At 40.2% G+C, this 24,639-nt stretch overlaps 2 protein-coding genes across 2 annotated transcripts; one reads left to right on the top strand and one right to left on the bottom strand.

The window, feature by feature from the left end:
- Positions 1–303: 303 nt before the first annotated feature.
- LOC122648998 (pentatricopeptide repeat-containing protein At3g23020-like) lies at positions 304–3,464 on the top strand. The gene is made up of 2 exons (XM_043842339.1): positions 304–427; positions 683–3,464. Exon 2 carries the CDS (start codon positions 696–698, stop codon positions 3,282–3,284), a length of 2,589 nt encoding a protein of 862 aa, XP_043698274.1. The 5' UTR covers positions 304–427; positions 683–695; the 3' UTR covers positions 3,285–3,464.
- A 291-nt stretch (positions 3,465–3,755) lies between these two features.
- Positions 3,756–24,622, bottom strand: LOC122638735 (acylamino-acid-releasing enzyme-like). Its single transcript, XM_043831587.1, has 17 exons — positions 24,449–24,622; positions 24,016–24,325; positions 23,709–23,930; positions 23,377–23,613; positions 23,179–23,253; positions 22,521–22,659; positions 22,011–22,162; positions 21,839–21,921; positions 21,608–21,735; positions 21,417–21,495; positions 19,439–19,616; positions 17,946–18,006; positions 17,671–17,793; positions 4,932–5,129; positions 4,454–4,522; positions 3,992–4,068; positions 3,756–3,907 (listed from the first exon to the last, which is right to left on the bottom strand). The coding sequence occupies exons 1-17, from the start codon at positions 24,597–24,599 to the stop codon at positions 3,844–3,846; spliced, it is 2,346 nt and encodes a 781-aa protein (XP_043687522.1). The 5' UTR covers positions 24,600–24,622; the 3' UTR covers positions 3,756–3,843.
- Positions 24,623–24,639: the final 17 nt, after the last annotated feature.

The following is a 24,639-nucleotide window of genomic DNA, read 5'->3' as shown; positions in this document are numbered from 1 at the left end:
AGGGATGAATGTTCTAAAAGGTTAGATATTCGAAGGTCTTCTTCAGTCTTCTGTAAGCTTAGTCGCAGGTGAGTCTTTGTTCGCTTCAGTCTCCTGTAAGCTTAGTCGCAGGTGAGTCTTTGTTCTCTTCTACGAGGCTTTTACATTTCCTTTTTGCCGAGGAACTTGTTCCAAGTCTATTGAGAAAACAGGAACACTTCATCATGAAACCCAAAACGTTCTGTTAGGATAGAGTGAATCTACATCCATGTCAGTCTCTCGAGTGGAGGGAGAAGAATCGTTTGCTTTGTTCTAGAAGACTAAACTCACCCTATCTGAAGTAGCTATAGTGTCAGAGTTCGGAAGTAGAACTGGGTTTTGAAATTCTAGGAGCGGTGTAAATCATGATCCTTTTGGGTTTTTGTGCTGAGCTCTCTTGAGTTTCGGTAGTTTTCCCCTGGGGGGTGGTTGTTGGTTAGAGAACTGGGAGAAATTTTTTAGAGGAGTTCGTTCATACAGGCCCATTTGCGAAAATGTTTGGAAAACTCCGGCCTTTAGGTATTGGTCATTTTCACGTCATGTGTTCCTCAAAGAATTCGGTGAGTACTGAGACAAAATTTTCAGATGTTAGTCATTTTCCAGCATTTAGATGTTAGCCATTTTCCAGTAATTGGGAGAAATTTTTTAGAGGAGTTCATGCAGGCCCATTTGCAAAAATGTTTGGAAAATTCCAGCATTTAGATGTTAGTCATTTTCACGTCCCGTGTTCCTCAAAGAATTCGGTGAATATCGGAGTTTCAGTATCACCTGTAGACGGGATTGAATCTGTTAAGAAACAGAGGGATGATAAACTGTTTGAAAATCTGATTGTCACGAGCAAGAGAAGTGGAAGAATTTACAGAAAAACCCATAACAGGAAAACTGAAGATGTAGTTAGACCTGTTGTGGAAAATCCAAGTTCAGTTAAGAACACAGATAAAGGGTGGAGAAGGAGAAACGGGGATTTTGGGAGATCTGAAAACAAGAGAAGTGGTGCAGTTAAAATCAGTTTTGACCATGGGACTTCTTCCCAGGCGAAGATGGGGACCAATTGTTTGGCAAAATGGGCTACTTATGGGGGACACATCCCATTGATATTGCAAGCTATAGAAACTGTTCAAAATCTTGACGAGGCTCTCAGGCCATGGGAGGAGAGCCTCAATAACAAGGAGAGGAGCATAATCCTCAAGGAGCAATCGAGTTGGGAAAGAGCTCTTGAGATCTTTGAGTGGTTTAAGAGAAAAGGTTTCTATGAACTTAATGTGATTCACTATAACATCATGCTTAGGATTCTGGGGAAAGCACATAAATGGAACCAGATTGAAAACCTCTGGGATGAGATGAAGACCAAAAAAATATTACCCACAAACTCTACCTATGGCACTTTGATTCATGTTTATGGTAAAGCTGGCCTTAAGGAAGAAGCGCTCCTTTGGCTGGAAAAGATGAACAAGCAAGGGATCGAACCCGATGAGGTAACAATGGGGATTGTAGTTCAAACCTACAAGAAGGCAGGAGAGTTTGAAAAGGCTAAGCAGTTCTTCAAAAAGTGGTCATCTGGTAAAGCAGTTGATGATGGAGGAAGAACTGCAACTACCAGTGCTATTAATAGTTCTGCCCATCAACCTCATGTCTCTTTCAGCTCACATACATATAATAACCTGATCGATACATATGGAAAGGCTGGCCAACTTAAGGAAGCATCTGATACATTTGCTCAGATGCTAAAGGAAGGGATTGTCCCAAATACAGTGACTTTCAATACAATGATTCACATCTGTGGGAACCATGGCCGGTTAGAAGAAGTTACTTCCTTGATGCAGAAGATGGAAGAACTCCAATGCCCTCCGAACACAAGAACATATAACATTCTTATTTCTCTCCATGCAAAGCACAATAACATTTTCATGGCAGCAAGTTACTTTGCAAAGATGAAGGTGGCTTGCCTTGAGCCAGACCCTGTGAGTTACCGCACTCTTCTCTATGCATTCTCTATAAGGCATATGGTAATGGAAGCCGAAACCCTTGTCTCTGAGATGGATAAGCGAGGGCTTGACATTGATGAGTTCACCCAGTCTGCTCTTATCAGAATGTATATTGATGCTGGTATGCTCCAGCAATCATGGTGTTGGTTTGAGAGGTTCCATCTAAGCGGGAAGATGACTTCTGAGTGCTACTCTGCCAACATTGATGCATATGGAGAGCGGGGCCACACTTTGGAAGCTGAGAAAGTTTTCATTTGTTGCCAAGAAAGGAAGAAGTTATGTGTACTGGAATTCAATGTGATGATCAAGGCCTGTGGGATAGGAGGGGAATATGACAAGGCATGTCAACTGTTTGACAGTATGGGGAGTCATGGGGTCTTAGCTGACAGATGCAGTTATAATTCTCTAATTCAAATTTTATCCAGTGCTGACCTACCACAAAAAGCAATGCACTATGTCAGGAAGATGCAGGAAGCAGGATTGGTAACTGATTGCATCCCATACTCTGTGGTGATCTCAAGCTTTGTAAAGCTAGGTCAGTTGGAAATGGCAGAGAGTCTGTTCAAAGAGATGATTGCATTTGGTGTGCATCCTGATGTTGTTGTTTATGGTGTCTTGATAAATGCTTTCGCTGATACTGGAAACGGTAAAGAAGCTATGAGATACATTGATGCAATGAGAGATGCAGGTATCCCTGGGAATCCAGTTATCTACAACTCTTTGATCAAGCTGTATACTAAAGTTGGATACTTGCAAGAAGCACAAGAAATATACAAATTGCTTCAATCATCTGAGACAGGTCCAGAGGTGTACCCATCAAATTGTCTGTTATATCTCTACAGTGAACGTGCAATGGTTAGACCGGCAGAGGAAATTTTTGAGTACTTAAAGCATAGTGGGGAAGCGAATGAGTTCTCTTTTGCAATGATGTTGTTTATGTACAGAAGAATTGGAAGGTTTGAAGAAGCAGTGAAGGTCGTGCACAAGATGCGAGAACTGGGACTCTTAACAGATGTGCTGAGTTATAATAATGTGATTAGTTTATATGCAATGGATGGTAGATTGAAGGAAGCAGTGGAAACTTTTCAGGAGATGATGAGATTAGGCATCCAACCTGATGATTCTACATTCAGATCACTTGGGGTAGTTCTGGTAAAATGCGGAGTGCCAAAAGAAGCTGTTTGTAAACTGGAATTAGCAAGGATGAAGGATACTGAGACTGGTTTGAAATTGTGGATGTCGAACCTTTGCTCTATTTTTAGCGTAGATTATGATCTTTGATGTCACAGTGAACAAGTTCTGAATTCTTTCCTTTTCGGAGGAAATGTGACGAGATGTAAAGTTGGATGGATGGAGCTCCAATAGTCCTTGGTGGTTAAATTGCAGTAAGAAGTTACTCCAAGTGAGGGAGAATTCTATTAACAGTTACAACTTACAAGGGATGCAATCGATGAGGGTTTTCAAGTTTACCTCAATACAAAGTCTGCCTTTTTCTGGTTGCAAGAAAAGCCAAAATCCAAAAGTTCTTTTCTCTTCCCCCCCTCCCCCAATAGAGGAGGGGAGGGGGTGTGTTTGAATTGATGTGAAATTATAATGCCTTTCTCAACTTTAAAAGTGAAAGGCACAAATCAGAAGACAAAACAAAAATAATAATAATAAGATCATTCCTAAGCCAATGGTAACATTTGAACATAGAATACCACCCCCATCAAAGAACAAATGGGCATTATTGATTAATTTATTTATTAAATGTATATGGAAACAGTACATCGAATCATGGTATTCCAATCTAGTCATAATCCCTAGATCCCAGACTTGGCCCTGGACCTGCAATGCTTGCTTAGGAACAATACTTCTTGAACCACACTCCAATGTTAAGGAAGCTTTCAAAGTCAGATTGTGGTCTGCACAAAAGCAGAAGTCATCAGATTCTAGCAAATTAAATTAGTTAGTTTAAATAAGCAAGAACAAATGCAAACTGATTTTACCGGTCAATTGGATGATTATCATTTGGAAACACAATCACTTTGACTTCAACTCCTTTCTCCTTCATTGCCCTAGCATACTACATATTTCCAAACATGAAAATACTAACATCAAATATCAAATCAAAACAACAATTTTTTGCATTAAGGCTAGACCATGAGAAAAGAACGAACTTAAAAAAATGGATGGAATAGAACCAGTGTCTACAATAAGGGCCACAATTCTGTTAACAAGCCATTGGATTGGATTTTTAGCCAGATTTTTGGTGTTAATCACTTAACTGCTGTAGATTCCCCCCAAACCCCCCCCCTTCCTTTTGAACAAAGTGTGCCATAAATGAATAGAAAATCTGAACTTGACTGATAATTTACGTTCTGATTTGAAATATATATATATATATATATATATATATGTGTGTGTGTGTGTGTGTGTGTGAGAGAGAGAGAGAGAGAGAGAGATCTTACTTGCAACCCATTGGAAACTGGAACTCGAAGATCCTGGGCGCCTAAAAGAATAAGGGTTGGAGTTTTGACCTAAATGTCAGGAAATTTGTAAAAGTCAATACATCAATCTATTTCACAATCCTTCTCAATAAATCTGAGTTCTCCCAGAAATATTATACTGCTGCTTGTAAAATAACTAGTACAAATTCTTACTCCCATCTCTGATACAAGATTATATTTTAAGAGGAGTTTCGATAAGCAATATATATTCTTTCCAAAAAAAAAAAAAAAAAAAAAGAGATTAGAAGTTGAATGGCTAAAATAAATTATCCTTGCACTTTAAACTACAGAAAATTTCTCCTATTCATACTTGACTTTGAATTACTGTCATGCTTTCTCCTTTCTTATTGTCAATAATCTTCATAATATATTCTAACATGAAACTTGTCTTTCAAATATAGTGTTACTCCATTAAATCTTGAGATCTGATGGAGCATACCTTAGAGATGTGTGAAATAGGAGATTTGCTGTAGAAAAGATGCAAGTGTTCAACTGAAGGTGCCTCTGTGAAATAGGTTTGTCCTTCACTGCCACATGCCTCTATATAACACCAATCAGGGATATCACTTGTACCCACCATCAATGCAAGGTTACAGACAGGATTCCTCACAGCTGCTGCAACAAACCGATCTGGTTCCTGAAGCACATAGAATATCAAAATGGATCCATGCAAAGTGAGTCCTCAAAATTCTTTGGAACTATGATGGCTACACCGTTTAACATAACCAAAAAAGAAAAGAGAGCATTCACAATTGGATTCAACAACATATATAAGGATGACAGTGAAAATATATCACACAGACAGGGAGCATTGCTCAAATTGCAGATCATAGAGTAGACGACATTTGGATACAAATAAAGGGGGAAAATTAGGAAAAAAAAAAAAAAATCCACAATTCCATTCGCAGTAAGTAAAATCAGTCTCCAAAGTGTTTAATTATACACTCGGAGCAAGACTGTCTTCGGGCCAAGGCAGGGGATAATGAGGAGAAATATGGTGAAGAATATTAAAATAGAAGAAGAGAGTAGAGACAAAATCTACAAATTCTTGACACACTCAACAGAGCCATTATCTCAGCATAATCGGAATCCAAGCTAACCATGCCACAGCCTCACCACATGAAACCAAACCCAAACTGAAACCTGATTAGGCCTTGCCAAATGGATCACCTATTTAACTTGCACAATTTCCATCCCCAGTCCCCACACGTGCAGAGCTGCAAGACCCATCAGTTGATGCCTTCCACCAAGCTGATCTCTTATGCAAAAATCAACATCAGATGTCTGCCACTGGAAATAAGTGGGACCCATCAAATGGAGCTACTCCACCATACTGTAGGAAAATTGTTATATTTTAAGGTTTGAAAATATGTTTTGAAGATTCAAATTACCTCTTATATTTATAGGTGGTTTAGAGACATGCCTCTTTGTTGGTAGACACATCGCTTTGTAGAGAGGTACCCCTACATAAGAATGTGTGTGATGCAGTAGCACTTGGTTGGTTGGACAAATATGACCAACTTTGGAAACCCAAGCCCAGATGGAAGTCCAACCCAGAATTTTGGTCCAACAAGAGTAGTCTAGTTATTTTAGGTCTTTTATGTACTTCGGTGTAATAGGTTGGTTATTTTTGTTTGAACTTTAGTTAGTCTTAGAGTTGGTTTACAAATTAAGTTCAGTCCTAAGGTCTAGTAAGAGGCTTGCTATTGTGTTCTTTCCTTTAGAAGGGTTTTGAAATTTGTAGATTTCTTCACCCTACCTCCTTGGCCTCGGTTTGTCTTTCCAAAGCGGAGGGTGGTTTGGGTCTTAGGCGTATAAAGGACACCAATGCAGCCGGCATCTTAAAATTGATCTGGAAGATTGCCTCCAAGGAAAAAAGTATCTGGATCGATTTGGTCTATACAAGATATCTTCAAAATGACTCTATTTGGACTGGTCCCTATCCCCTCAAATGTTTCTTGGGTTTGGAGAAAGATTATGAAACTCAGACCCCTTGCTCTTGGTTCTATTACTTCTTTGATTGATAACGGTGTCTCTACTAGGCTTTGGCTGGATAATTGGCACCCTGCTGGTGTCCTTCTCCATACGGTGGGCGACAGGACTATTTATAGCTTGGGTTCTGACAGATTGGACATGGTCTCTCATATCATTAGGGGGCCTTCCTGGGACCCTCCTTACCCCTCATCCCCTTGATCTCATCTGGTCTGCTTTCCCAAACATCCACAGGTCTTCTCTAAGAAGGGGTAACAAGGTCACTTGGAATGCTTCACAATCAGGCACGTTCAGTTTGAAGTCTGCTTGGAACCTTATTAGAACTAGTGGTGAAGTTGTCATCTGGCGCCAGGTAGTTTGGTTCCCAAGCTACATCCCTTGCCATAGCTTCACCCTTTGGCGGGCTCTTCATTACTGTCTTCCCACGCAGGCTTTCTTTATTAGTAGGCACATACCTGTGTCTCCCCGATGCATCCTTTGCTGGAATGGTATAGAAGATGTAGATCACTTGTTCTTCAGCTATCCATTGTCCTCGAAGATCTGGTCTTGGCTCCTCGCCCGTTACTGGCTGGTTCATCGGCGGATCCTTCCTTTCCATAGAGAATGGATTTGAGTTGACATGACCTTTGGAGGTTCCTTTTTTTGTAACTGAGTGGGCAAACTGGCTTTTAGTGCTGCTATTCATCACATTTGACTTGAGTGCAACCTTGGAAGATGGACTACCAACTCCAGATCTTTTAATCAGATTTCGGATTCCATCTCCTTTGACATCAGAAGCAGACTATCATCAATCCATCTTCGTTTTATTGACTCCCCTAGAAATAGACACATTGTATCTTCTTGAAATATCCCCCTTTAAAGGTTGTAATTTTGTTGCTTTCTTTACTCCTCCTTTCCTTTTCTTGTCATTTTTGGAGCTTTCTTTGTCTCTTATTGTTTCCCCTTTTGGGGCTCTCTCTTTGGTTAATGAATTTCTATTTACCCAAAAAAAAGTGTCTTGCTATTTTCCCTTTATATATCCATGTGTATCTAACTTTGAAGGGAGAATTAAATAGACAAGATTGGGTTTCTTGCTCTGAGTGAGCTGTGATAGTGAGTTCTCCTCCCCCCTTTCCCTTGCAACTCTTCTTCCCTTACAGGACTTGCACCAACTTGGTATCAGAGATGGAGGATCCCTCTCCTCCTTCCCTGTGATCTCTTCCCCCTTCTCTGTTCAGTTTCTTCTTCATAAACCCCCTGCAATTTGCAGCCTCTCACTCCCCTTCTTTCGATTTGGCAGCAATCCATCCCCTCTTTCTCATGTGACCCCAACCATACCACCAAACCCAACCCCTTCCCCTTCCTTCTCCCAGTCACCCCCTCCCTCCAATTCCTCACTGAAACCCCAATCCCTTCCCTTCGACTCCTAACAAAAAAAAACAGCAAAGCTCCATCCCTGCGATTACAACAATAACCCTCTCCCCTCCCCTTCGATTCCACATGCAAAGAAAGCCCCGCCGCCCTCCTTTACTCTTGGTGATCTTGGTCGAGCCCCCTTTTGTGGCTCCGCCAGTCAGAAACACCAAGAAAAAGAAGAAGAAAAGAGAAGAGAGAGAAAGTTGTTTCGGATGGGAGAGATTGAGCAGCGTACCTGGCTCCATCAAGCGAAGTTGAACCTTCTTCAGGTTTTCCACTATGCTCACTTCCGGATTCCCATCTTGTTATGTGCCTAATGGGGCTCAATCTAGTGTATGGGTGCTAGATTGGACCAGCCTAGTATGGGATAGGTTAAAGGGCTTGATTTTATGCGTTCCATTAACTGTGGAGCTTTTGGGGTATTGGTCAAGTATCTAACATTTGGTATCAGAGCCGGGCACCAAGTCATCGAAAGGGCTACCTAGGAGAGGGCTACCTGGAGTAGAGTGAAAGCCGTCAAGAAAAGGCTACCTGCTGCCAGGTAGAAACCTTGGGGTAGAGTGGAGCTGCTTGGAAAGGGCTACGTAATACCAGAGTGGAGCCACCGTCTACGGAAGCGTGGTGGTCTGTTATGTGCCTAATGGGTCTGAATCTAGTGTATGGGCGCTAAATTGGACCAGCCTAGTATGGGATACGTTAAAGGGCTTGATTTATTGCGTTCCATTAGCTTTGAAACTTTTGACGTATCGGTCAAGTACCTAACACGTCTCCTAGTTTCCCGTCAATTGGACTGCTGTTGGATTCCCGCTGTAGTCCCATCGCGAGAGGAAGATCCCTCCTCTATCGTATTGCAAGGCCTCTTGCTATAAGTTTTCTTTTTTTAACCCCAACTTTACAATAATACCCCCTGTAAAGCTTTATTCGCTTTAAAGTCTCATTTTCTTCTAGAATTACCCTTCATTTCCCTTTTATTCCCAGTCCCTCTTTTTTTTTAGCTTCCAAGTTTTCCCCCACCTTTTAATTTTTGTTTGATTTTAAGTATAATTTTCCTTATTTTTCAATATTGCACTTTACCCCTTAATCAAGTCTATTTTCCCTAGTGCCTTTACCCCAATATTTTATTCCTTTCGAATTGAAGGGTGATATCAAATCGGTCTATTTTCGGCGTCATATACATAATTAGCACATTAGTTTATATGTACTACACTTGTTGGATTTGTTCCCTTTGTTAGCTTAAGTTCAGTTATTTACAGTTCTGCCTCCCCTCTTATATGCCTCAGATTATTTATTGTTTTGCCATTTACTTTGACTTGAGTGTCCTATTGCTCGCGTGGGCCCATAGTGAATCCAAATACTGTTTCTAGACCCCAGGATCATCACCAAATTGGAAATTCTATCCGTATCTTAACCATGGTGGCCAATAATGAGATTCTTCAACAGCTCAACTCCTATAAAGGTGAGACCGATGAAAAAATTGACACTCTCTGAACCTGTCGATACGCTCACCATAGTTGTCAGTTCCCTACATACCAGGATGACATTCATACAAGCCTCTATTGATTAACTGTTGACTTCTTATAAGGAAAAGAGTCCCATGCAATTTGAGGATTCTTCCAACTCTATACCCTAGGATCCATTTTAGGGTACATCACCACAACATCATACAGCACCACCACCATATGGAATTGGTCGATATGATGATCATGGAGCTGAGAGAGGAGCGAAACTGGATGTCTTTGATTTTTATGGGGATAACTGTTAGCTTTTAGAGTGGAAGAAGAAGAAGAAGAGAAGAAACTCCAAGAGAGCAGCCACGATTTTGGTTTTGTGTGTTATGTCTCAAAACAAGAGACTAACATGCTTATATTGAAAAGAATATATAATTACACACAGGCCCTTGGCTTTATACAAATGACACAAAGAATACATAAAAGAGGGGTTATGTACATATATACCACTGATACAACTATTCTTAACACTCCCCCTCAAGCTGAGTAGTATATGTTATACATACCTAGCTTGTCTAACATAAAACTAAAGTGATGAGAGCTAAGTCCTTTGGTGAAGATGTCTGCCACTTGTTCATTTGTCTTCACAAAAGGAGTACAAATAGTCTTAGATTCTATCTTCTCCTTGATAAAGTGTCTGTCAACCTCAACATGCTTTGTCCGGTCATGTTGAACCGGATTGTGAGCAATACTTATGGCTGCCTTGTTATCGCAATATAGACTCATAGGTTCAGTCGTCTTAAATCCCAATTCTTGAACAAGTTTCTTCAACCACAAGATTTCACACACACCATGAGCCATGGCTCTTAACTCTGCTTCAGCACTTGACCTAGCTACCACAAGTTACTTCTTACTTCTCCAGGTGACTAAATTTCCCCCAACAAAAGTACAGTATCCGGAGGTGGATCTTCTATCAGAAATAGACTGGCCCAATCAGCATTTGTATATACTTCAATTCTCAAGTGACCATTCCTAGAGAAGAGAAGGCCTTTTTCAGGGCATGACTTCAAATACCTAAGGATCCTATAAACTGCATCAAGATGTCCCATCTTGGGTGCATGCATAAACTGGCTCACTATGCCAACAACGTAGGTTATGTCAGGTCGGGTGAGGGAAAGATAGATTAGCTTGCCTACTAATCTCTGATATTTTTCAGCATCCACAAGAGGTTCACCACAATCTTCCCCTAGTTTGTGGTTCTGCTCAATAGGGGAGGAGATTGGTTTGCATCCTAAGTAGCCTATCTCTGTAAGTAGATTAAGAACAAACTTCCTTTGGCAAACATTGATCCCTTGCTTGGATCTTGAAATTTCAATCCCTAGAAAATACTTCAATGGACCGAGATCTTTGATCTCAAACTGCCGAGCCAAATAAAGCTTAAGCTTTGAGATTTCAGCTTCACTGTTTCCCATGACCACAATGTCATCAACATAAACAATGAGAGCCGTAATAGTGCTACCCTTCCTTTGTATAAACAATGTGTGATCAGCTTGACTTTGAGTATATCCATTTTGTAGGAGGGCTTGTCTAAACTTCTCAAACCAAGCCTTAGGAGACTGTTTGAGTCCATAAAGAGCCTTCCTAAGACGACACACTTTTCCATTGTCACCAGGATGCTTGAACCCAGGAGGAAAGTGCATATAGACCTCTTCTTCTAGGGCACCATGTAAGAATGCATTCTTTACATCAAGCTGGTACAATGGCCAATCAAGATTTGCAGCCATTGAGAGAAGTACACGAATGGAGTTATGCTTGGCCACTGGAGCAAAGGTTTCCTGATAGTCAATGCCATACACCTGTGTATAACCCTTGGCGACAAGTCTTGCCTTATACCTCTCCACGGTACCATCAGACTTGAACTTGACTGTGAATACTCATCTGCATCCAATAGGGATTCTCCCTTTAGGGAGTTCAACAAGGTCCCAAGTGTGATTCTTCTCAAGAGCCAACATCTCTGTGTTCATTGCTTCTCTCCATTTTGGATCTGCCATAGCCTCTGCTACATTCTTGGGAATAGATATGGATGAGATAGCCACAGTGAAGGCTATACCTGTAAGGGAGATAGAATCATAGGAAACAAACTTGGCAATGGGATTAGTACATGCCCGAGTTCCCTTGCGGTGAGCAATAAGAAGATCTAAGTCTGAGGATGTAGAAGTAGAGGAAGGTATACCTGTCTCGATGGATGGAGGTTTAGGATGAGGAGACGAAGAAGGGTTTTTGCAGGTCTTCTTTATAGGAAGCCATGAAGAAGGATTTCTCCTATCCTTCGTATACACCAGTAGCTCCCCCTGTTCTCTGTTTACCTGTGCACTAGGAGGCTCCCCCTTAACAACACTAGGAGGCTCCCCCTCAACAACAGTATCCACAAAACTTTTCTTTCCCTTGTTAATCTGAAAAGGGGAAATAGGAACAAGAGAGGAGAAAGGAAATGAAATAAACTCGGGAACCTCTTCACCCTCAACACCACCACCAAGAGATGAACACTCCCCCTAAAGAGGTGCCTGAAAATACGGTATGGTTTCAAAGAAATGGACATCTTTGGAGAGAAGCCACCTACGAGTAGGAGGATGATAGCATTTATACCCTTTGGAGGTGGAGGAATACCCAAGAAAGATGCACTTGAGAGCATTAGGATCCAATTTAGTGCGGGCAGATTTGCTAATATGTACATAGCAAATACAACCAAACACTCTAGGTGGAAGAGAGAAGGAAGAAGAACGTGAGGGTAAGACATCAAGAGGAACCTTGAAGTTCAAGACACTGGATGGCATATGATTAATAAGAAAGACAGCAGTAAGTAGGGCATTAGACCAAAAAGTTTTTGGAACATGCATGGTAAACCAAAGGGATCTAGCCACTTCAAGGAGATGACGATTTTTTCTTTCAGCCACCCCATTTTGTTGTGGGGTATCAACACAGGCCACCTGATGGATAATGCCATGGTCAGAAAAAAAAGTTTCCAAACCATTATACATATACTCCCCACCTTTGTCAGAAGGACAATTTGAATCCGAGTTTGAAATTGGATATACACTAACTCATAAAAACTTTTAAATGCAACATAGACATCACTCTTGTGTTTCAATAGGTAAACCCAAGTAACCCGAGAATAGTCATCAATGAAAGAAACAAAGTAGCGGAAGCCACACAATGAGGTAACAAGGGAAGGCCCCCAAACATCAGTATGGATAAGATGAAAAAGTGAAGTAGATCTATTACCATTAGATGCATAAACTGTTTTACAACTTTTGGCAAATAGACAAGGTTCACAATGAAAAACATGAGAGACAGGAAAAGAAGTAAATAAATGTGGCAATAGTTTCCTCATAACAGAAAAAGAAAAGTGCCCCAAATGACGATGCCAAAGCAAAATATCCTCCTGAGTACGTCCACCTTCTTGCCCACAAACATAGGATTGAGCGTGCACAACAGGGGAAGCACCAGTCTCCAAAACATATAAGCCGTTTGTTTCACGACCACTGCCAATCACCCTCCTCGTCATCAAATCCTGAAAAAGACAATGGGTAGGGAAGAAGGTGACAAAGCAGTTCAAAGATTTAGTCAATTGGCTAACTGAAAGAAGGTTAGTAGCAAAGTTGGGAACATGAAAGACAGACTTCAAGGGTAAAAGTGGGGTAACCTGGATACCTCCCTTACCAGAAATGGAAGAGAAGGAACCATCGGCAATTTTTACCTTATCTTCCCAGAACAAACAGAATAGGAATTATACAGCTGAGACCTACCAGTCATATGATCCGTGGCACCCGAGTCAATGACCCAAGGTGTGGTGCCGGAGGAGGAAGAGGCCTGTAGTGCAGTGGAAGTAGGGGTAGCAGAGGAACCATCTAGGTGGACGACAATCCGGCGAAATGCAACAATGTCTTCTTTGGAAAGAGAGGATGGATCAGATTAAATGACCCCAACATGAGCCGGCCCCTTCTTCCGCTATCCCTTCAGTCCCCCAGAGGAACCAGAAGGGGGCTTCCCATGGAGATCCCAACAAAAATCCTTCGTATGCCCAGATTTGCCACAATGGTCACATAAGAATCGGCCCTTCGCAGCTCCCTTATCAGCTCCCTGAGCAGCCCCCTTATCAGCTCCCTTAGTGGAGTCCTGAGGGATAGAAGAAACAAGAGCAGAGCACTCAACAGTGGGAGTAGTCCCCATGGCACCCCTATGGGTCTCCTCACTCTGTAGATATCAACACACCTCCCCCAGTGAGGGAAGACTTGGTCGGCTAAGGATTTGTACCCTAAGAGGCTCAAATTCAGAATTAAGGCCGCCAAGGAGAAATAAGACCCTCTCTTAATTAAACAACTGGTGCACCTTGACCTCATCATCAGGACACAACTGAGGATCTCTATAGTGATCATACTCCTCCCACAGGCCCACAACAAGACTATAGTAGTCAGAAATGCTTCTATCACCCTGACGCAAGCTAACAATTTGTTGGAGAAGTTGATACACCTTTGTAGAGTCCCCAACTCGATCAAAGATACGGGCCACACTATCCCAAATGTCTTTGGCAGTCTCCTTGCCTATAAACCTTCTGCCAATCTCAGGCTTCATTGAGAAAAGAAGCCAAGCCATCACAAGAGAATTCTCAGTGTCCCATTTGGAGTACCCTTGCTCGGTAGGAAGGGGGGCCTTGATGCTAGTAGTATGCTACCATTTATGTACCCCATCTTCCCCCTACACCGAAGAATCAATTTCATGGATCGGGACCAATCCAAATAGTTGTGGTTCTCAAGCTTGGCAATAGGAAGTTGGATATTGGGGCTCTCAAAGGAACAAGGGGGAAATGGAGCTGTTTCCACAAGGGGCAAGGGTGTTTCGATATTTTTCTCACCCATATTTGATCTTAAATCAACCACTTAGATGGGGTAAACAGCAGTACTTCAAGCAAACAGGTTTGTCTCAGAACCGTAGGCACAAAAAAACAGGGCAAACAATAGCCAAAAAAGGCTTGAAACACTTGTAGATCTTCAAAAAATACTAAAATAGCAGCGGATTAAAGAGGAGTGATGCTCCTTACCCAAAAACGATGCAAATGGACCATTAAAAATGGCCAAACAAGGCTCTATTGAAGAGCTGGTGCCAATCTAGAACCCTAGCTGGCGGAAATCCTGGGCAGAACAGCCAAACCGAGATTCAATGTGGATGAATGGGTGCTTGCAGAAGGCTTGAGAGAAGCCAAGGAGCTGAAAGAGGACCCCCAAACGAAACTAGAGCACTAGGAAGCACTCCATTTGGATGCCAAATGAGAGAGAAACAAGCTGGAGAAGATGACCTAACCAGTCCTTCGAACAGCAGCAGAAAAAAAGTGAATGAAACCCTTCTTCACACTCTAAACTTCCTTCGAACATTTGCAAACAGCAGGATCAATGCTCTGATACCATGTTAGCTTTTAGAGTGGAAGAAGAAGAAGAAAAGAAGAAACTCCAAGAGAGCAGCCACGATTTTGGTTTGGTGTGTTATGTCTCAAAACAAGAGACTAACATGCTTATATTGAAAAGAATATATAATTACACACAGGCCCTTGGCCTTATACAAATGACACAAAGAATACATACAAGAGGGGTTATGTACATATATACCCCTAATACAACTATTCTTAACAATAACAACCCAGAGCAATACTTTGATTAGGCTCATAGTTTGGAGATCTTTTTCAGATGGTATGGGTTGACTGAGGCCAGAAGGATCTTATTTCAAGAGGCTAAACTGAAGGACATGGCTCGAGTCTAGTGGATCAAGCACCAACAACAAAATCAGACTTGAGGCATTGGGTTAGTCACTACCTGTGGTGAGATGAGTGAAGCCATGAACTAGAAATTCTTGCCTATTGACCATAAGCAGCGCATGCACCTCAGGTTTGCATAGTTGATAGGAAAGTATGACAATTGAGGAGTACGTCACCAGGTTTTACTATTTTGCTACTCGATTTGATTTTGAGTGGGATTAAGGGGTATTAGTGGCATAGTTTCGCAATGGTTTGCACCCTCAGATCAGTGCTACGCTAGCATCCAACCGACTGCCTACAATGGAGGATGTTGTATAAGTGGCATATCAAGTAGAAGAAAATATGTAGCAGCACCGTACACTCGAAGGACTTTTATAGATACTTGCCCTAGGGGTAATAGTTCCAATCAGCAGCAATCTTCACCCCAGGAAAAGTCATTCAGTAAACCAAAAGCTAGTGGTTCATATATGGCATCTCCACCTCGATATGCTTCTGATAGACCTTTTGTGATGCCAAAGGCTGCTATTCAGTGTTTTACATGCAAGGGGTACGAACATATTACTATTACTGCTCAATGTCCCAACCGTTTGGTGGCTTATATCGATAAGGATTCCTCTATACCTTATGTTCCAAAAGAGCACCTCGGTTTTGAGACAACTGATTTGGAGGTAGAGTGTGAGCTAGATGAAGTCAACATGAATGACAGTAATGCGGAGTGACACCCTTGTTATGTTCTTTTCCCTGTGTTGACCACTCACAAGGTCATTGAGGATGAAGATTGGCACCGCAACAGTATCTTCCAGACCCATGTGAAGTGCAATGACCAATTATGCAACATGTTGATTGATATCAATAGTTTGACTAATGTCGTCTCTGAAGACGTCGGTCGTAAGTTAGGATTGTAGGCAGAGCCACATCCAAAGCCTTTCAAAATTGCTTGGGTGAACAACACTAGTCCCAAGATTACTAATAGGAGTTTGCTCACTTACTCTATCGGTGGATTCATGAATACAGTAAAATGTGGCATCCTCCCTCTCAAGTTGTGTAATATTCTTCTTGGTCGACCATAGTTGTTTGATAAGAAGGTACAACATTGTGGGTATGCAAATACCTTCTAAAGATTTCCTTGACATTAAGCTTAAGAAGGTTGTGGAATCATTTCTCCAGCAACGTGCTGACTTAAATGGCCTCCTTAGTCCTTATCCTAACTCGATGGAGTCGAGTTCTTTTGAGAGGAGGCAAATTGATGCAATAGCACTTGGTTGGTTGGACAAATATGACCAACTTTGGAAACCCAAGCCCAAATGGAACTGGTCCAACCCAGGTTCTTGGTCCAATAAGGGTTGAAGTAGTCTAGTTATTTTGTCTTTTATTTATTTAGGTAGGTAATAGGTTAGTTATTTTTGTTTGAACTCTAGTTAGTCTTAGAGTTTGTTTACAAGTTAAGTTCAGTCCTAAGTTCTAGTTAGAGTCATGCTATTTTTCCGTTAGATATCCATGTGTATCCTACTTTAAAGGGGGAATGAAATAGACAAGATTTGGGTTTCTTGCTTTGAGTGAGCTGTGACAGTGAGTTTCTCCCCCCCCCCCCTTCCCCCTACAACTCTTCTTCTCTATCTCAAATTTCTCTTCTTCCCAAACTGGGCCTGCACCAGTGTGCTAAGTGTCTCTTCCTTGTAGAGATGTAAAAAGTTGTACCCTTACATATGGACATCTTCCAGAAACACCTCGATGTGTGGACATCCTCTACAGACATATCTGTACATATAAAGAGGTGTTGACATACATGTATACGAAGAGGTGTAAAGACATAACCGTACCAAGGGGTGAATCTTCTTTCCCTATAAATTATTAAATTGTTGCGATGGGGGCTATTAGGGTTATGGGAATTCTTTATAAACATACAAAGGCGTGCGGAAGAGAGTGTGTAAACCTTTCTCCATTGCTAATGAAAACTGCTCTCATATCTCCCATGGACGTAGGCATCTTGCCAAACCACATAAATCCTTGCGTTGCAGTTGTGTGTGATTGCTTCTTCTTTCTGTTTATTGTGTTTTCTGGATCGTGAATAGGTTTCAATTTCTACAGTACGTCTACATAAGGATATGACTTTGCAATAGGATGTGTCTCTTTACCATTAATTATGGGGAGGTGTACCCTTTCGGACAGGTGTGTCTAAAGGGTACTTCCCCTCTATAAATAATGATTGAAACTCACTCTTCTATACAATCTTGTTTTGTTCTCTTACTCTCACTCAAAGTCTCTTTTTTGCTAGCATTTTACTACAGAACTACATGTTCTAAGAAATTTGGGTTCGAAGCAGATGGCTTAAGAAAGAAGAAGATGAAAGAAAGAAAGAGAACAAAAGCAAACAAACAGAAAATTCTGTAGTTTTTCATGACAAAAAACCAAAAATTAAATGAAATTGAATTAAAAAAAATGTTAAGGGCAAGGTAAGCATCAAATATGTTAAGAGGGAGGATTTTGCATGATAAAAAGCAAATGCCAACAGAGGAACTCAAGCAACAGCACTACACCTGGCCAATTAAGTGGGTTGTCAAAAAACCACCATGTGAACCTCCAAGCACAGCTATTTTAGATCGATCAGCTAGTCCCATGTCAATTACATGGTCTATAGTTGTTAGAACATCATTAACATCCTGCACATGTTAAGCAGAATAGATATTATGATCCATATAGTCTACAAGAGCTATGGTGTTGAACTACTATAATTGAAATTTTATAAAAATTATGGAACATATTTGAAGACCTAAGCATAAATATATGATACATAAGACTGAGAACAGAGCACCTGGGACCCAATTTTTCCTGGAAGAGATTGTAATGCTTCCTCTCCGAACCCCAACGAACCTCTGAAATATGTTACTTATATTAGAAAAGGCCTAAAGCAAAAAATTGTCAATCATTCATTGATTTGGAAAATGGGAAATAAGAAGTCTCCAAACTTGGAACAAAATCCTCTCTGTCTCTCTCACTCACACACACACACCATTCTGTAAATCCCCCAAATATGTTCTACAAATAGGAAATTTAAATCTCTTGCATGAGAACAACATTAACTGCGTGGAATTCACTACATATAGAACATGGAAGAAGAACTTGCGAGATCTCGATTTTTCCATTGTCGAGACAAGATGTATACCAAGTTAAAAAATTACAATATCTCGGGCGAAATCTCGGGCAAGTTGAGATCTTGGGTCAAGATCTCGACCAGTCCCAGATTTCGACCCTTTTTGCCTTTTAAAAGTTCCAAAACTCGACAGAACTTGCGAGTTCTCTGTCGAGTTTCAGATTTCAACCATTTTTCTCCACTGTGAGCTGCTGCTGCCTTATTTTGCACCTGGATTTCAACATACAACCTTTTGGAGACTACATTCAGCTACAAAACTGAAGGATTTGCATAATTTTTGTGGGATGATAGATCACAGATGTAATATGTTAAACAGATTGATGTATTGTACACTTTAACATTTTTAATGCTTATTTAAGTTGATTTACATTAATTGAATGCTTTGATTGCTTTCTATTACCAAATTATGTGTAATAGTAGGGTATTTTAGTACGTCGTCGCCTACCAACCTAAGGTCCGAAGTGAAACTCCTATTTGGACTTTGTTTTTGCAAAATCTAATAGTGCCATTGTGTTTAAATTGTCTAAAATGGGCTGACTACCAAGTTTCAAACCCAAACTAGGTCTAAAACCTACCGAAACCAGCCTTCGAGTTGGAAAAAAAATTACCTCAACTCGCTCAAGATCTCGAGCCAACTCGGAAATTTGGCAGGTCGAAACCTGTACTCGAGACGAGTTCTCATTCCTTCATATAGAAATCATGCTCATTAATTCTCCTGTAAGTTGGAGAATCAATCACTGTTGATTGCATATTCCTGAAACATTTGTGGTTCATTCATTGGTAACATCTCCCCTCTACGCTCATTAAGAACTTAACTAAATCTTTGAAGACTTTTAAAAAAAGAAAGAAAGAGAAATAACAGTAATTTTTAATTTCTTTACCAAGGAAAAAATCCAGAACATATTACATGTTCCTAAAAGAAAACAAAGAGAGATGCTCTTCGACACTGTTAGCTTCTAGCAAATTTAAATAAGCTTTTAGCAAAATAAAAGAATCAAAAGAATAGATGGCTAAAGGAATGGAATGATGTACAATAGACCAGAATGGAGTAAGAATACCTAGATTCAATGTGTATTCAATCTTGTGACTAAAGTTCCTACTTAACAGAAGGCAGGACAAGAAAGGAAAAAAAAAAACATTTGGCATTGACTTACCTATAATTTACTATGAGCAAGCTGTAACCAATTGAAGATAGAAATGCTAGAGACTTTGAAAAGCTTGTCACAGAGACAGCATGTGGTCCGCCATGAAGCATTACAATTAGTGGATTACATACACCGTTCTTCTGAGAGCTGGACGATACAAATATAGCTTCAAAAGGCTTACTGGCACCTGAAACAAATCAACATATTGAGGCTATCATTGGTGCTTATAGTCGCTATAAAACCCGACTCCACACCCCCAACCCCCTCCCCCCCCCCCCCCCCCCTAAAAAAAGAAAAGAAAAAAAGATAAAAGAAGAACAATTTCCTCAGTTTCCAAGGCTTGAAACAATCAAATAGAAAGTGAATATTTTCATGATCTGCATTTGGGAACAGCATGGGAAATACTGGCGTTTGAAAATTTAGGTAAATAGTGCTTAGCCTGTGTAATGAATAAGAAATATCTTCCAATGAGACCAAATTTAGCAAAGCATTGACTAAAAATCACCCACCTCTGTATCCATATAAACAAAATGTTCATTAAGATAGCCAAGGCCAAAGTCTCTCAAGAACTTCCAAGTGCAAGCACAAGTCAATTACCAGACAACAAGGGAATTCCCCTCAGCAACCAATCTCAAAAACCCTGGGCAGCATGAAGTTTGAGCCTTATGAAAGAGGAATGATTTGTGGCCACTAAAATAATTATTGTCTTAAGGGTTCTGAGAAAGGAAACAAAACCTCACAAGTACCCCTATCAACGTAAATGCCTAATGAACCAAATTCTTACAAAACCAACCATCAAAAACCAAGTTCAAGAACATCACTCTGAACTCTGAAGAGGAATCCAAGAATAAAGTATCTCCCTCAAGGAGTGAAATTGCCTTTGAGGGAGCGATCTCTCATGACAGAATCATTGACATATCTTTTAAGAATGGGGCCACGGACGCTCAAATACAGACATAATGGTAATCATGAAAATGTCTAGAAAGGGGATGGAGAGTCTATGATTTCTAAAATAACTCAAGGAAGACTACATTAAAAGCAACAAGAAAGGGTTCATAATTGTTACAGCAATGCTATATGGGGAAACAGAGGATTCACAAGTTCGCATTGGCCATGCAAATGCATGTAGGAAGGTCATCTCCAACTATTATTCCACTTTGAAGCAAACTACTACTACCGGCTTTTAATGCAAAATATCCAATCCAAAAGTCTTGACTTTAAGAGGTCTAGGATTGTAGACCACCTTGAGGGAGAAAGGTGAAATCATCACAAGGACACTTCAAATGGATCTCAGTTGTAAATTACCATCAGCATATCAAAATCATATCTTCTTAATAGTCTTTGTGAAGAGGCACATATCTTCAATGCATTCAGTGAGAAAGAGACATCAACCACTTCATGATGTCTAGAGCCCATGTAGAATCCAAAATCCATGAATGACCAAAGGAAGAAAAATGACACAAAAATAGGACAAAGTCTTCTGCTATAGCTCAAAAATATTTTTTTTTTGAGAGAATTGCAACCGGTTGACAATCTCAACCGAACCAAGGTTACCCATGAATCCAAATTAGTTCCCAAGCTGATGTCATATCTAAAAGGTTGGATAGGAACAACAATTAAAAGAAGAATTGATGATTTCCAAAAGACAGAAAGAGAGCAACCTCAACAATAAGATATGAGCCCCAGAAATTTGGCAGAAACCCATATAAAGAATCAATTAGTTTCTATAAGCTTTAAGTTCCTGGAAAACCCCCATAACCATCTATCTAACACTGGTAGTTTCATCTCCTTCATTTCCCAAAACCAAAACATATTCCCTCGTATTTTTTTACGGATTGCTTTGCACTAAAAGGGATTGTCCATAAGGAATAAGGAAAAAATTGCTGTTCATTGAATCATTCACAGTTGTAGACTGCAGTCAATATGATATAAAAATAAGGAAAGAAGAATTTTAATATGAATCTTAACATAAAGATCAATAAATTACCTCCACTAAGGTTGTTGGATGCATCCCTAACAGGAATCTGCATTATACTGAACTGAAGGAATGACAGCAAAGATAGAACCTGTGGCAAATAGCAGTGGGAGATGCTTTATGATTTATTAAATATAAGCAAAACAAAGTTTACTTCGAAGTGCACAAAAGGCCCATAAGACATAAAAACTGAAATTCTCAACCTTTTCAGAGTATCTGGACAGGGGACTTGAGACATCCATCCAAACCCATGAACCATTTACATGTGCTTCTTCCTTCTTTATAGGACTTCCAAACTTTATCTGAGGAGGATCTATGGGACTGCTAGACACTTCACAAAAGAAAAAAAATATAAACTCTTGTTTGTTTATTACATGCTTCAAATAAAAAAAAGAAAGAAAGAAAAAGGTCATCAGAAGTTAGAGACTAATTACCAGCAAGAATATTTTCCGCGTCCAGCGTAAGAATGTTCCATGAATGACTCGAGTCAATGGGGCTAATACGTGATATTTTCCCACTGCATATAAGAAATATTCGATTCCAATTGAATCGCATGGAAACGATTTAAAAGCTCAGAAAGTAAATGAAACAGAAGTTAGTTGCTACCTCAGCACATTTATAGAAAGTATCACTTCAGTGCTTCGCCAGATGGAAGACAAAATCAAAGTAAATCCATCAGAAAGCCAAGGTTTTGCAAGGAAACTTGAACAATAAAGCCCTGGGAAGTAACCGTCCTTAGCAGACATCACTACAGGGACCTGCAAATATACTGTAGAATGAGAATACAAACAACTTCCAACTAATTATAGCTAAGATCAAATGCACAAATCATTAATTTGAATATACTGAATGGAATAACCAACAGTATGATGTAGAGATTATTTTGTATGAGAAGTTTAATGGTTAAAAGTGGGATGATAAGCAGCCTGAAGCATTACTTCTATCCTCGATACTTTGGAAAATTGGCTCCAATATCAAAAGAAATTCCAAACATGTCATTGTTCTTTCCACCAATTATATGAATTTGTTTAAACAAGGACTTTCTGTAAAGATCTGCTGCAGTTTCAATGATTACTGAACAATCACATCCAACTTTAGCAAATAAGAAGAGCTTACCACATCAACAATGGCTGCGGTTGAGCACGGTTTTCCATCTGTGGGCCAATCAATTCTATGAAGCGATTGTGTCGCGAAGGAAGCTCCACTGTCCACAGCACTTTTTGCAGACAGAAACACTAGATACTTTCCATCGGGACTGTCAGCATAATATTATTTTCATTCAGTCAACAGTTTCTAAGAATTCTTTTTTTCTTGATTCTTCTTTCAATGGATTTTTACTAATGGCTCAAATTAAGATGCAAACAGGCAGGATTGGATCCCAAGCCTGAAGTACAACAATCCTAAGGCATTACCAGTGCACCATTCTGGCACCACCATTCTGTAGACTGTAGGTACCTAAAACAGTATGTGTGCATACTGCACAGCATGGTGACAATACGCAAAATAAAAATTTAACTGAATGCAGCATATTTCAAGTACTCTGATAAGCTATTGAGTATTGACCACGAAACAATTTCGTATGTGTGGTATGGGCTCACAGAAAATGACAGATCTACCCTAGGTCATTTGATCCAATTGTATTTGGCTTCAGAAATTTCATTGTACTGCTACTACTAATATTGTTCCAGTCTGTGATTGAGCCTCATAAACTCTGTATTATAAAAAACGAAAAAGAAAGCACAAAATACAAAGGACAAAGTTGGAACCTAGGTACCTGAACCGTGGGAACAAAGCACTACTTATGCTTTCAGTTAGATTAACCATTGCAGAGCCTTTGGTTTCATTAATTCTGAGATATAATAAGGAATCCAAAGTTAACAGAAAGCAATGTTTGGAAACTCAGCATCTAATATTAACATTAAGCAAGAATTGTGGGTAAAGTAACAAGATAAAATGAACATTGCAAACGCACTTGAGTGGAAGTTCATCAGCTTCTGCTTCATGAAATGGAGACCTAACTGCATACAAGGCGCATGGCCTATTGTAACCGTATTTCATGCCAAGCTTTCTTGCAACTTTCTGCGGAATATTTTCTGATGAAAACCCAACGAAAACCAAATATTGTTGCAAACCACTGGCTGATGGCGCCCATACAACTTGTCCAACACTCAAGGACTTCATAATTCCTTGAACAGCACGAACATCTCCACTGAAAATGCAGAGAAGCTCAAATTAGTTTTTTAACATCAATGCAGCATTCTCCTCATCTTATTAGAAGCATTGAGGAACACAGTGAAAGTTGACCTGTTAACATTGATGACAAAGAGTGCTGGCTGCCTTTTCTCTGCATAGGTTTCCCCCCAGTTCTCATCCCACTCTCCTTGACCTTTCCAACTTCCACAGTCCTTACCTGTAGAACCTCCTTTCTTGTAGCCAAAACCATCAAACATGGGCTTTGAGGAAGATGGCTCCTCAGCAACATAAGCAATTTGGGTTTCATCAGAATTCCAAGAGATGCCCTCGAACCTATGACGTACCAAGATCTTATAAGTTACTAGTTCATCTGAAAATAAACATTTCATTAAATTTAATGTATTATATATCATCTTACCATCCTTCTGTATATACTGATCCATGAACAGATTGTGGGACATGTATTTCCTTTTGCAACTGAGATGAGTCCCATATCTCAAATTGAGTGGGAGATCCATTCTCCTGATTCCGAACTACAAGAAGCTTCAAACCTGACGATGAGGGAACAACTATAGATACACCCGTCATCTCAACAGGAAACGGGGACCAATGGAAGCTTACAGATTGGTTATTTTTGTTCGAAATATGAGCAGAAAGCATGTGTTTCCTCCTTTTGTTTGCCAAGAGGTTTGCTTGGCTAACGAGAAACATTGCCTGGGAACCATTTTCTGCAGCTCAGGAAAATTCTATGTTAAGAAACAAAAGGAAAGGATAATGAAAGTAATATTACTCAGCATCAATTTACACAGCACAGAGAAACAGAACAACCAAATAATGGGTAACAGACATACCACAATCAGACTTAAAAGTCCATGCCTTGTCAATGCTACAGATATTGGTGAACTCTTGAAGCAATTTAGCCTGGGAAGCATATTCTTCCGCGGTTTTTGTATGTAAACCTAATGGCACTTCATGTTGAGAGGCAGCTCCTGACACTTCCATAGTGAAGAAGGTTGGTGACTTCTTGCTGCATATCGAGCAT

Source organism: Telopea speciosissima, chromosome 1 (assembly GCF_018873765.1).
Source record: "Telopea speciosissima isolate NSW1024214 ecotype Mountain lineage chromosome 1, Tspe_v1, whole genome shotgun sequence".
Classification (NCBI taxonomy): domain Eukaryota; kingdom Viridiplantae; phylum Streptophyta; class Magnoliopsida; order Proteales; family Proteaceae; genus Telopea; species Telopea speciosissima.
Note: the sequence above shows the minus strand (reverse complement) of the source record. Positions and strands in the feature narration are given on the sequence as shown.

Bases quoted from the DNA above. Each gene is read 5' to 3' on its own strand.
- LOC122648998 (XM_043842339.1), top strand. From the start codon at position 696: ATGTTTGGAAAATTCCAGCATTTAGATGTTAGTCATTTTCACGTCCCG.
- LOC122638735 (XM_043831587.1), bottom strand. From the start codon at position 24,599: ATGGAAGTGTCAGGAGCTGCCTCTCAACATGAAGTGCCATTAGGTTTA. The intron at 22,163-22,520 runs GTAAGCTCTTCT...GTATATTTGCAG, and splicing joins CCGCAGCCATTGTTGATGTG to GTCCCTGTAGTGATGTCTGC. The intron at 5,130-17,670 runs GTGTAGTGCTGT...TATGTGCTTCAG, and splicing joins CAACCCACTTAATTGGCCAG to GAACCAGATCGGTTTGTTGC.